The sequence below is a fragment of the Branchiostoma floridae genome, chromosome 12 (assembly GCF_000003815.2).
Source record: "Branchiostoma floridae strain S238N-H82 chromosome 12, Bfl_VNyyK, whole genome shotgun sequence".
Classification (NCBI taxonomy): Eukaryota; Metazoa; Chordata; class Leptocardii; order Amphioxiformes; family Branchiostomatidae; genus Branchiostoma; species Branchiostoma floridae.
Genome location: NC_049990.1, coordinates 19,331,804 through 19,344,393, shown reverse-complemented (window position 1 = coordinate 19,344,393; position 12,590 = coordinate 19,331,804). Strand labels below are relative to the sequence as shown.

Sequence of the window (12,590 nt, the reverse complement as noted above, 5' to 3'; positions counted from 1 at the left end):
AAATAGACATATGACTTTCAAAGCTTGCAAGACGAGTAAGCCGGTCCACAGTATGTTAGTGTGACCTTGGGAAAGGCTTGAATTATTAATTATCATAAACAGTAATAGGATAGCAGTGCTTTGCCCCTATTTCTAGATGAGCCAAATCCCCGATTTCCAAGATATAAAATTCTTGTAGCTACTCAACCATACATTATACAAAGACGAAATAAAAATCATTTTAATCAATTTAACTGGCTCTATCCAAGGAGGTTATATCAAGATATCACTTCCTTGCTCTATCATATGGTATACATGTAGATATCAATATTCTATGACAAAAGACAATGTTAAACTGAACTCCTTATAGATTATTCCCATTTTGAAAAGTTTTGCGATCCATACCCCGTAGAAAACGTTGGTGGAGGCTATTTGCTTTCCTGAATGTTAATAAGCTTTTTAAATAACTTTTTAAAGAGCCCATTAAATTCCTCCCGAATTTCCCCATGTTAACAGACTAAAAGAAAACTACCCTCCTCCTAATATTATGATCACAGAACCCACACATTTAAAAAAAAATTATCCTTCGTCTTCCACTGATTCAGGAAAAGAAGTCGAACCCAACAAGTTACAGTTTAGAGTTAGCTTTTAGACTAGGGTAGACATATTCTATACTGTTCCACACTATTTGTTTGTTTGTTCCTCTTTCATGTTACCTGCAATTAGCTCTTGAGCAAGGATTTGCAATAAACTACTATTATATATATTAAAACATACTGAACCTTTTTTTGCACTGGGTGTTGGTGATAATCATTCATTGCTGACAGAATTTCTTATCAATCATCCCAATCCGTAATCTACACTAACGTGTTTCCAAAAATAGAGTCATGTTTTCCTCACCTCATTACTATGCTAATGAGCACCATACATCATCTTCTATTTTTAGACGCAAAATTTGTCCTGCAAATCCAGGCATGAATAATTCAACACAATGGAGATAATCCGGGGGGTAAACGGGCCATAATGGAGATTACATGATAACACTGTACTACATAAAACATCACTCATATAGATAATGCATGTGCAGGCAACATGCGCATGTAAAAAGATCAGTATACAATATACGAGATAAAAATGTGAGATAGCAGAATCTTAAGGCATGAGATGGTCGGATCAAGGAGGTTGAATGGTAGGGCCGTCAGGGACCAGAACGCATAGGTGCCGGGTATAATATGCCTTGACTTAGTTTGTGCCCTTGGGAAATGCAATTCACATGGCTTTCCTCACTTTACTCAGGTCAAATGACTACATTGTTTCGGGACGTACCTAGATAAGAGCAAGGAGGTTAAATGATAAGACGTTGAACCTAGCAGTTTTTCAACCTCATTTTTAATAGTTGAATCAAGGACATTTATAAGTTAATGTCCTTGGTTGCATATAATCATAAATTTAAAATGGAGGTTACGTCCGTTTGGAGTCGAGAAGAGACATTATCAATGAAGGAGCTTCAAAACATATGTAGCTGTTTTAGCATAACGTTACTGTAACGTTATACACATGTAACGTTAGTATTATTGTTGATCGAATCAAGGACATATGATATTGGGTCGACCCCGATCTAGCAATTACAGATCATTTAATACAGAAATGTGGGGTAATTTGATAGAAATTGTATTTAAAACATTCTTCTTTGAAATGATTGTACCAATAGATATGAAAGCTCTAGCTAGTAAACTGGTTGTTCATAAACGACAGACCGTTGCACAAATGCATAATGTTAGCAACGATGTGAACTTTACCTGTACGGGGGTATTGCTGTTTTGGAACTCCCCGCATTTTTGTCCAGCCCTACTATGATTGGCCCATTCGTGTAACCTTTGAACCCAACATGGCGGCGCCTGTGCCATCGAAACTTTCACTATCACGTTGATTTTGCGGATTTCACACCGAAACCATCACATTCCAGGACTATAAACGAATTCTCTAGCATATCAAAGCTTGTTTTACCGATGGGGATCGTCCAGAGAGGGATGAGATCGATTTTGTTGTCGAGAAGGGCACGATTTGTGTGCGAGGCACGGCGGCTGGTGTGCCCCTCCCCGTACAGACTGTTACACTGTGGTGGAAACCATCAGCAAAAGGACAAGTTTCTCATAACAACACCGATCTTCTATGTCAACTCAGGTGAGGATGTATGAGTTTTGAGTACGAGTAAGGCCCGTGATGTTGAAATTCAATATTATAATATGTTGAACTCACAAATGGTTGAGGAGAAATTGACTACAAGTAAAACGACTACACATCTTACATTGTACCCTGTGCGTTTGTTGAGCAATAAAGCCATTCATTAATTCTTATAAGCCTTCTGGCTATGCATATCTTAGTTTAGATTATTTTCTAGATGTTTATCATCACACAATTATAAACAACTGTATCGTTTTTAGTTTCCTGTAAATGTTTGTTGCATCATACTATAAGTGACCTTACCTAGTCCCTGGAGGCAAGAGTGTACAATAAATGTCTTCATTCATTCATTTATTCTAACCCCAAATGAGTCAATGACACAAGTGTAGAATTGCACTCATGTTCAGCAACACTGTCTGATGGCAACAAAAGAAGAACGATGCAAGAATAATAATCTTTATTTATAAACATGAGATGGAGAGTAAAGTTTTTGCTAGAAAGATCTATTATTGTCTATTAGTATTATTGGGCCTTAACTGTTAGAGTCATACATAAGTGTGATTCATAACCAGGTGATTTTCCCTACCACTAGTCCCCCACCTGGGCCACCTGTACTCAGCTGTGCTGGCAGACACCATCCACAGGTGGCAGCAGCTGAAGGGTGCAGGTGGATCCATCTTCTCCACAGGCACAGATGAACATGGACTAAAGGTCTGATAAAGAGTTAGCCTTAAAATGTTAATAGAAAAGCTGATCAATTTTTTGTGTGCTTGTGACTGCATAACATGATGTCAATCTCCAAGCAGATGTTGAGGTGGGCTAATCTCCAAGCAGATCTTGCTGTGGCAAATGGGAAGGAGTTTAGCCGGCAGAGGAGTTATTGGCCACAGCGAAGATCTGCCGCAAGACGGAAAAACTCAAAGGCACTGGGAGGGGCGATCTTTTCAGAAACGTGTTTCTGCTCCTCCTAGTGCCTACTTAACTCCAACGTGAAAATTGGCCGGGATTATTATTTTACAACCTTTCCGAGCCAGTGTCTGGGACAAACGCGGCGATCCGCGCCAGTTCACAGCGGGGGCTTCCCCCAGAGATCGCTGGAGCAGACCGCATCACAGCGCACAAAGACAACGTATCGAAATATGAAATTATCAGTTGTACACAAATAACAAGTTATTTGTATATATTTCGCAGTAAAAGCTGCATTTTAACTAAACACTTCCTGTGTCATTTTTTCTTGTCTGCAACTTCGAATCTTTACCGATCATATACACTTGGATTCGGAAGGACCCACGCTCTTAACTTTTGACGGGCAGACATCGGCGTGTAAAAATGTAGACAGAACTTGAAATTTTGGAAAGGTATCCACATAATCAGCACGTGCATTTTTAGCGAAGCCGATTTGAATTATTTCTAACGGTGTCCGGCGATGATCTCAGACAAACAAAGGCGCCGTTGCTTCGTGAAATGTTCAATGGGGAAATCGACACCAGCGCCCCCCCTCCCCACTGCACTTTCGACCTGTCGCATCGTGCTGACGCGTTTTGCTGTTGTTTTCCTCCAGTACGTAGTCAGTTATTGACACCAAAGACGCAAAGAAATCCCTAGATGTCACAGAAAACACAATGAACTCTTACAGCCGACCCGTGACGGGATCCCTGGCCCAACACGCCCAGGGTAATTCGCACCTTCTTCCTAACGCAGTTTAATTACCTGATAATAGCCTTTGAGTTTTTCCTGCGGCAGATCTTCGCTGTGGCCAATAACTCCTCTGCCGGCTAAACTCCTTCCCATTTGCCAAAGCAAGATCTGCTTGGAGATTAGAGGTGGGCCGCCATCTGCCAGGACGTCAGCAGTCAGATAAAATTACTGTTTTCTGCCCAGGCATCTGCTTATAGTTAGAAATTGCTATGTTGCTGTTTGTTTTGTGGGAATGTAGTTTCATGCATTCTTTCATGTGTGAACAAACAAACTAGTACTGAAATGCATAATCCAAAGTTAGCACTAAAGGAGTGTACTTTTACATTCAAAGGAGACGTCTTATTTTCTAGAAACATGCCAGTCTTCTCAACACAACCTATCAAATGAAGTGTACCAAGAGATGCATGTCGAAAATTAACCAGACCACAACAAATCAAATATTGGTGGTTTGAAAGCTGTATTGTCTGTATCCTGCAGCCTGATTTATAGAATTGTGGTTGCTATGGTTACAGATCCAACAGGCTGCAGTGGCTCATGGGAAGGATCCTCAGCAGTTTTGCGATGAGGTATCAACACATTTCAGGGTAAGAAATTGCTTTTATTTATTGCTTATCATCATCATATCTTGCGGTTGACATACATGAAGATTTATTTAACATAGACTGCTCATGTGTGGCAAAGATGATGATGGTTTTACTTTTAGAGGAAGAAGCACAAATAAGCAAGCATTTAGGTTTGCTATGAAAGATGGAAGAAACTAGAAAGAGTATTTCAAATAAAGTTTACTTTCTAAAATGATCAGAAAACAAATGTATCGATAGTTTACGTTTATCCATGGTGTAACATAGATCTGTTGTTTTTGAACATGTGGGTATTTAGGGTTAAAAAGGATGGTGGATTCAAACGTTGTTTTTAAACAATGGATATTGGTTACCCCAGTAGGATAAACATGACCTAGCATGAGATCATTCAACACTATTTGGTGACAAGAGGCCAGTGTTTTAAAAAAAGGTCATGTTGCCTATCAAGTTCAATGTTATTGTTTCCCCATACTGTACAGGATCTGTTCAGTATGAGCCATGTTGGTCACACAGACTTCATAAGAACTACTGAGTCAAGACATAGGACGGCTGTGGAACACTTCTGGGTAAGGAAGTTACTGTGATGTATGAGTAGAAAGACAACTTTGTCACTGTTGAAAATTAAGAACCATCAAATTTCTTAATGAAAAATATTTTTTGGAACAGACTAACATTTTAGACAATCCATGATGAAGACATATATGATTGTAATTTGTACAGAATAGTGGTCTGGCTAGCTACTTATAACAAAGCAGTTATGGCCCCAATCGTAAAAAGATCTTCCTTCTGCCAGCAACATATCAAGACTCTAGCATGTCCAGAACAAAAGCTACAAAAACTGGAAGTTCTGCTGCATTACAAAGGTCACACACCAGAGGCCAAAAAATTGTTCTTGACCTTCATCTTCTGAGCCCCTATCTTTATACCAAATATCATTTCAATCCAACCAGGGGTATTAAGTTGTGCTGACCACAAATATCCAAACGCATACACACACATGTGCACATATTGACACACCAAAAACAATGCCTCCATTTTTCATGAAGGTAATGACTCCTTTCATGTTTTCCCCAGAGAAAGCTCCAGTCTGCAGGTTATATTTACCAGGGGAAGTACGAAGGCTGGTACTCCACTTCTGATGAAGCTTTTGTACCTGATAACAAAGTCATGGACAGTGTGGACAAGACTACTGGCAAAAGTATCAAGGTAAGTGTAGATGCAATGTTAGCAAAAGTCAATATACTATGTACAGCAATATTTTACCAAAGGGCTAATACATGACATTAATTTCTTTTTTGGACTGACTCTCAGATTTGGGTTGTGTGACCCATTGGTCATGCAGTATACAACAATTGAACACTCAGAGATCCTTGGTTCAAACCCTGTCATACTACCAATCTTGTTCCTTTTGGAAATGGGTACACTTCACACAAATTTCCTCACCCATCCAGGTGTAAAAATGAGTACCTGACGTTGGTTGGGGAGGTAAAAGGGCTGGTGGAAGGAGAGTTTTAGGCTGCACCTACCAATACCGTGCCCTAGACAGTCCACTGCCTCTTTGGTCTCAAAAAAGCCACAGGCCTTCCTCTATAATCTTCTTTTTTTTACTCTGTCAAATCAATATCTCTAGTCCCTTTTAAGTTTGTTGGTACAAACTTTTTGATGGAATATATTCTGACCAATGATATTCCTCCCTAGGTTTCCATAGAAACAGGGAGCCAGGTGGAGTGGATGAAGGAAGAGAACTACATGTTCAGACTGTCAGAGTTTGGACCCAGGCTGCTGAAATGGCTGGACTCCAATCCCAGAGGTGAAACATAAGATTATCTCCTATACATTGTATTTCAACCATCAAACCTGTATGTATTGAGTGTTTGCCTCTGTATTAAGGCCAATTGTGGTTACTTTTTGGCGGTATGATCCTTCCTTTTTTTGCATTGAGTAGTAGTAGGCATCCTTCCATCCATTGAGTATAGGCATGAAAAATTCTATCTGTAGTGGCCACATGTCCACTGTGACCCTTTCAAGTCCCTTGAGTGATACAAATTTACAGTACTAAGAAAAAAAAGTGAGCCTCAACCAGTTGACACACTCTAGTATGACATTTCTAAAAATTTTCTACAGGAAGAAAAAATAACACAACTGCATTGGAACACCTTACCCCTTACTTTTTACAGAAAGGTCCCTCTCTTTATCGACCACCAAATACTCAAATTAAAAATTTTATTAGCAATTTAACAACATCGTTAGATATGATCAACAAAGAAGGCAAAACTTGTTATATTTTCGGTGACTTTAATATAGACCTTCTCAAACATGAAAGCCACTCTTTGACTACAGATTTTCTGAACACAATGTACTCGTGCACGTTCTACCCTATAATAACGAAGCCTTCCAGAATAACGAATAGATCAGCTTCATTGATAGACAACATTATGACAAACTCTACAACAAATCCTCATTCAGCAGGTCTTCTTGTTACAGACATATCAGACCACTTACCGGTATTTTGTATAACAGATTATGAAATCAGTAAAAATCAAGGAGTAACAATAGGTCAACGACGTTGCTACAGAAATTTCGATCTAAAAAATGTCAATGAATTTAAAGCCCTCTTATCTAAAGAAAATTGGGAATCTGTCTATAATAACACTGACGCAAACGCTTGTTACTGTAATTTTGTAAAGATTTTCAATACTCATTTTGAAAAATGCTTTCCTTTAAAAACTATCTCAACAAAAAAGAACCTGGAGAGTAACAACAAAGGCTGGTTTACAAAGGGACTACGCAAGTCCTCTAATGTGAAAAACAAGCTCTACAGGAAGTATTTAAAGAACCCCACACCAACAACTTTACAAAAATACAAAACGTATAGAAATAAATTCAATGGTTTGATTCGCTCGTCTAAGAGGCAATATTATCAGGATAGGTTTACAACTGTGTCAAACGACATACGTAATACTTGGAAACTTATAAATGAACTACTTAATAGAAAAAAGGCAAGTCCTACCCTCCCTTCTAAGTTTATGGACGGAGAAGATGAGATAACAAATCAGCAGAACATAGTCAACAAATTTAATGATTTTTTTGTGAATATTGGCCCTTCTTTGGCAAAACAAATTGACAAAACTGACAATTCTCCCTTATCCTACCTGCAAAATGAATATCCAACCATCAGCTTGTTCGATGCCCCCAGCACAGCGGAAATTCTTGACATAATTATTAATTTAAAAAATGCAGCACCTGGTAAAGATGAAATCCATGCCTCACTTTTGAAAAAGGTTGCATCAGAAATTGTAGAACCCATTACTTATGTCTTTAAAACTTCCATTGAAACCGGTAAAGTACCCTCTGACTTAAAAGTAGCCAAAGTTATTCCTCTTTACAAATCTGGAAATTCCTGTCTGTTTACAAATTATCGACCCATATCTATATTACCCGTATTTTCAAAAATCTTAGAAAAAGTAGTGTATAAAAGAATCTTAAAGCACCTAGATGACAATAATATTCTATATACACATCAATATGGCTTCCGGAAAAACTATTCTACTTATATGCCCCTTATACAACTCATAGAAAAAATTACATCAGCCCTGGAAAATAAAGAATTCACCATTGGAATATTCCTTGACCTATCCAAAGCGTTCGACACAGTTGATCACAACATTCTACTTGACAAACTCAACACATATGGTTTCAAAGGCTCTGTACTTAAATGGTTAAAAGATTATCTGTCAGAGAGAACGCAGTATGTTTCTAATAACAGTTTTGTCTCGTCCCAGAAATTTGTTACATGTGGTGTCCCGCAAGGCTCCATACTAGGACCTCTTTTATTTTTGATTTATGTAAACGACCTTCCCATGATATCAGACAAATTTTTCGCCTTAATATTTGCAGATGACACCAATCTTTTTATGTCACATAAAAATTTTGATACACTCATTTCAACAATTAACGATGAACTTTGCAAATTAAATCAGTGGTTTAAGTCAAATAAGTTATCCCTAAATATAGACAAAACAAATTTCATCATTTTCACAGGAAGAAATAAGAAATACAGTAAAGAAATGGCAAAGTTACACATAGATAATAAACCCATTAAACAGGTAAGCAACGCACGGTTTTTAGGAGTCATTATAGATGAAAAACTCACGTGGAAGTTTCACATAGACATCATTTGTAAGAAAATTGCTAAGAATATTGGTATCATAAGAAAAGTCGCAAACTGCCTATCTCGTAAAATATTTATGACTCTTTACTACAGCTTGATATACCCCTACTTAACATACTGCAATATAATCTGGGCTAGTACTTACACTACCTCATTAAAACCATTGCACCTACTACAAAAACGTTTTGTTAGAATTGCATCAAACGCCTCTTTTATAGCAAATTCAGCAACTTTTTTTCACAATCTGAAGATTTTGACAGTATACGACATAAACAAATTGCAGTCAGCCATTTTCGTCCATAAAGTTATTCACAATAATTCTTTCTTACCAGTCCTATATAAAGACATTTTTAAGTACAACGCAGATATTCACAATCACAGTACAAGGCAGCAAAACAGTCTTAGACCTATCAAAACAAAATCGAACCTAACACAATTTACTATAATGTTTAGAGGCCCATCCATATGGAACACTCTAAGTCTTTCCCTACGAAATTGTCAGTCCCTTTCCATTTTCAAGAAACGTATGAAAAACAACCTTATAGAGAAGCCAACTATTTACTCCTGATTTGTTTTTTTCCTTGTTTTTGATCATGTTATGCTCAATTATCATTTAGTATTATACCGTGTATTTGGTGCTCCTTTAACCTGTTTGTTTGCAGTCTTTGCACCCATTGTCTTGGTTATCTGTATTTGCTTTCATTTTGTTTTGCTAGCATGATTAATTGTATGATTTTGACTAATTTCTTTATGATCTGTTGATCATGTTTAGTTTTGTCCAATTTCAGTTTTTGATGTTAAGATTAATAGTAACGTTGTGTATGATTACTGAGTTATATTATTTTCACTTGGTTTATTATTGTTCGATGTATAATCTTCATGACCATTTAATTGTATCATGATTTGTATATTTTGACGGGGGGAGAGTTTGTATAAGCCACATGGCTTTTTTCTCCCCCCTTGCACGTTCTGTTGTATTCTATAATTTTCTGTATGTATCATTTTTTAAAGTGCAAAATAAAATCAATCAATCAATTTATATGTACCTTCTACCAAGGAGTTTACATCAACTAACTTCTAGTCAGAGAGGTTAATGTCTAGATAAAAAAAAAACAATGGACACGAATAGTTTCTTTAAAGCTATACATACAAAGGCCCAGAAGTTGAGAAGAGTTAGTTTTCTGACAGCTTCATTTTTTTCTTGTCTTCTCCAATTACGCATGCAGTCAATTTTGCGTATAGAATCATATACAGTGTTATTGTTACACTTCACCATGTGTTTCCCCATGTAGCTGTGTACCCTGATAAGTACCGTACCCTGGTGCGAGGCTGGCTGGGGGAGGGGCTGGAGGACCTGTCCGTGTCCAGACAACGTGATCGGCTCCCCTGGGGGATACCTGTACCTGACGACCCCACACAAACTGTAGGTCTCAACTGTCAAGTTTAATTAACTCAAATTGTCACTTTTTAATGCTTATAAGTTTACCTTTATCCTGTGGGTAAGGTATATTGGCTGTTTCTGAATCAGGGTATTTAGGGATATCAGATTCACGGATGATGGTTTCAAATTGTAAAATTTTCAAAAGATTGAAGTTTTAAACCACCGTCTATCGATATGATATCAAGTCCGTCAACTTGATATACCTAGATGCCATTTTTATTGGATATAGGTTAGCCCTTGGAAAAAAGTGATCTATGTTACTACTCAGTCCTGATTTGTCCTGACACCTCAATAGCTAAATTCAGTTTATTGTACTTAGTAAAGTCTGTAATAGATGTATCTCATATCACTTTTTCTTTACAGAATGTACATATACTGGTACATTGAAATCAAAGTGTATGTAGAATTAGATAACTGGTATGATAAACTAAGAATATTTGATGTCATATCTCAATTTTTTAGCACTTTTTTATGAATTCTGGTCTGTCCTTTGTATGAACTGGTCCTTTAGGCTATGATCAATTCCGAATGCACTTGTCGGCTATGACTAAATGTGTGATGAGTTTTACAACCTTTTTTCCTGTTTCTGATGTTAGATCTATGTATGGCTTGATGCCCTGGTGAACTATCTGACAGTCTGTGGTTACCCTGACAACCACCACGCCCACTGGCCTGCTGACTGCCATGTTGTAGGAAAGGACATTGTAAGGTATGGGGGCCAACATGTGCCTATTGGACTTTGTGCACTAGCATTTCCACCTTGTTTTGTGACATAAGGTCACAGCAAGTAAATTTTATGGATAACATCCTCTGCAGACTGCAAAATTAGTGCGATAGGGTGAAAAAAAAAGATGGGTGAAAAAAACAAGATGGCTACATTTTCAAAAATAGGCACCATAAAGTTGTGATAACTGTTGTAAAAAGAATTAAAGGGACAAATTTTTAAACATGGTATCAGAGCCAACAAGGCATTCATTCCTGTATTTAAGACGTGTATTGGTGTGGTAAAAGTGACACTAGTGTGGTAGATTGGCATTGCAAACAAAGTTGGTAACCACACTCATGGCTTCCATATTGGTGTCACTTTTACAACTATCCAATAAGTTTCATTTCTACAACAACAGTCCTGGGTACCTCGCAAGTGTCAATTTTACAAGTACAATTATTAGCCTACAGCACAACATTTTTGCGCATTTTGGTACTTTCTCGTCATGTTGACCATCTCCGAAGAAAGAAAAAATTGTTTGAAATTAGGCGAAAATTAATGCGCGCGCTGATGTCATCCATAAAATTTACTTGCTGTGGCCTAATGAAAAAAATAGCCTGGATACCAGATCCTAGACCAATCTCAAATATCAATCACAGGATAGAGATAGAGATCGGGCTGGGGGCTGGTATCCAGGCTTTGATAAAAGGGGCTTTTTTTTTATTTCTAACTTAATCCTCTACCAGATTCTGATGGCTTTGGCAATTTTGATTTTGTCTTTAATGATTTTGTAAAAATGATTTATAGTAGTCCTCCTATTTGATGTAGCACAATAAAACAATTGCCTTCTTATCTTATTCCTAATGGGAGTGAAGCAGTTTCTTGATTATGTTTCTAATTATTAATTTTTAGAGCGTGATATTCATGTAGAGAACAATGTGCAGTTGAAAATAATAGAAGAACTGTACTCTTTAATTTTTAGGATGGAATAACTTGGTTACAAACTTGTGCATACAGTGCATCCAGCCATACTTGGTTATTACATCAAACATATACTGTATAGTCAAAGTTACATTGTACAAAAAACATGCATATCTTTGTGCATATACCTGAAAATAAACGTTTAATCTAACATAACAGGTTCCATGCTGTCTACTGGCCAGCCTTCCTGATGGCGGCAGGGTTGGACCCCCCACGGAGCGTGGTAACGCACTCCCATTGGCTGATGGAAAGTCAGAAGGTGTGTGTTAAAAACTCTGTGATTAACTCTGTGCATAGCATAATTTTGTTTGAAATGCTAGCAGTGCTCTCTAGTGACTAGAAATGGTACTGCAGCCTACATGTTTTTCGTGGTAATTTTCATGTTGCCTTTTCTAGCATACTAGTAATGATTGTATTTAGTAACCCAGATATTTGCAACCTTAGGTTTATTTGACATGACATTGTGACACTAAAATTACCTTACACAGTTTGATACAGTTGAGTGAATCTTCAAATGTAATTTCACTCAATTTAAATCAGGACTCGGTGTAATCTGTACCTCTGTTGTATTTTATCTGACTCTTACCTCCCTCATGACATCAATGAAAAATATAGGTTCAAATAAAGGTCTAAACAGAATCAAACAAAATCAGATCCAGTCATCTGAATGAAAGCTCATCTGTGTTGGTAAATTCCATATTGCAAAAGTTTAAACTTTGTTCCAACACAAAGAAAGAACTCACCATAAATTTTCGGTCGAGCACTCCGACCTGCTTCAAATGAAATGATTCGCTGACTAATCCGGAAGTCGTCGGATGACGTCAGGTAGCAGCGAATCATAAATGGCGC

General features: G+C 37.5%; 1 protein-coding gene across 1 annotated transcript in view; it reads left to right on the top strand.

The window, feature by feature from the left end:
• The first annotated feature begins 1,851 nt into the window (after nucleotides 1-1,851).
• Nucleotides 1,852-12,590, top strand: part of LOC118427385 (methionine--tRNA ligase, mitochondrial-like) — a 13,693-nt gene continuing 2,954 nt past the window's right edge. The window contains exons 1-9 of the mRNA XM_035837152.1: nucleotides 1,852-2,163; nucleotides 2,756-2,874; nucleotides 4,374-4,445; nucleotides 4,922-5,008; nucleotides 5,517-5,648; nucleotides 6,141-6,252; nucleotides 9,906-10,036; nucleotides 10,651-10,763; nucleotides 11,901-12,000. Of these exons, the coding sequence (XP_035693045.1) occupies nucleotides 1,989-2,163; nucleotides 2,756-2,874; nucleotides 4,374-4,445; nucleotides 4,922-5,008; nucleotides 5,517-5,648; nucleotides 6,141-6,252; nucleotides 9,906-10,036; nucleotides 10,651-10,763; nucleotides 11,901-12,000 (1,041 nt within the window). The 5' untranslated portion in view covers nucleotides 1,852-1,988. The remainder of the gene's footprint in view (nucleotides 2,164-2,755; nucleotides 2,875-4,373; nucleotides 4,446-4,921; nucleotides 5,009-5,516; nucleotides 5,649-6,140; nucleotides 6,253-9,905; nucleotides 10,037-10,650; nucleotides 10,764-11,900; nucleotides 12,001-12,590) is intronic.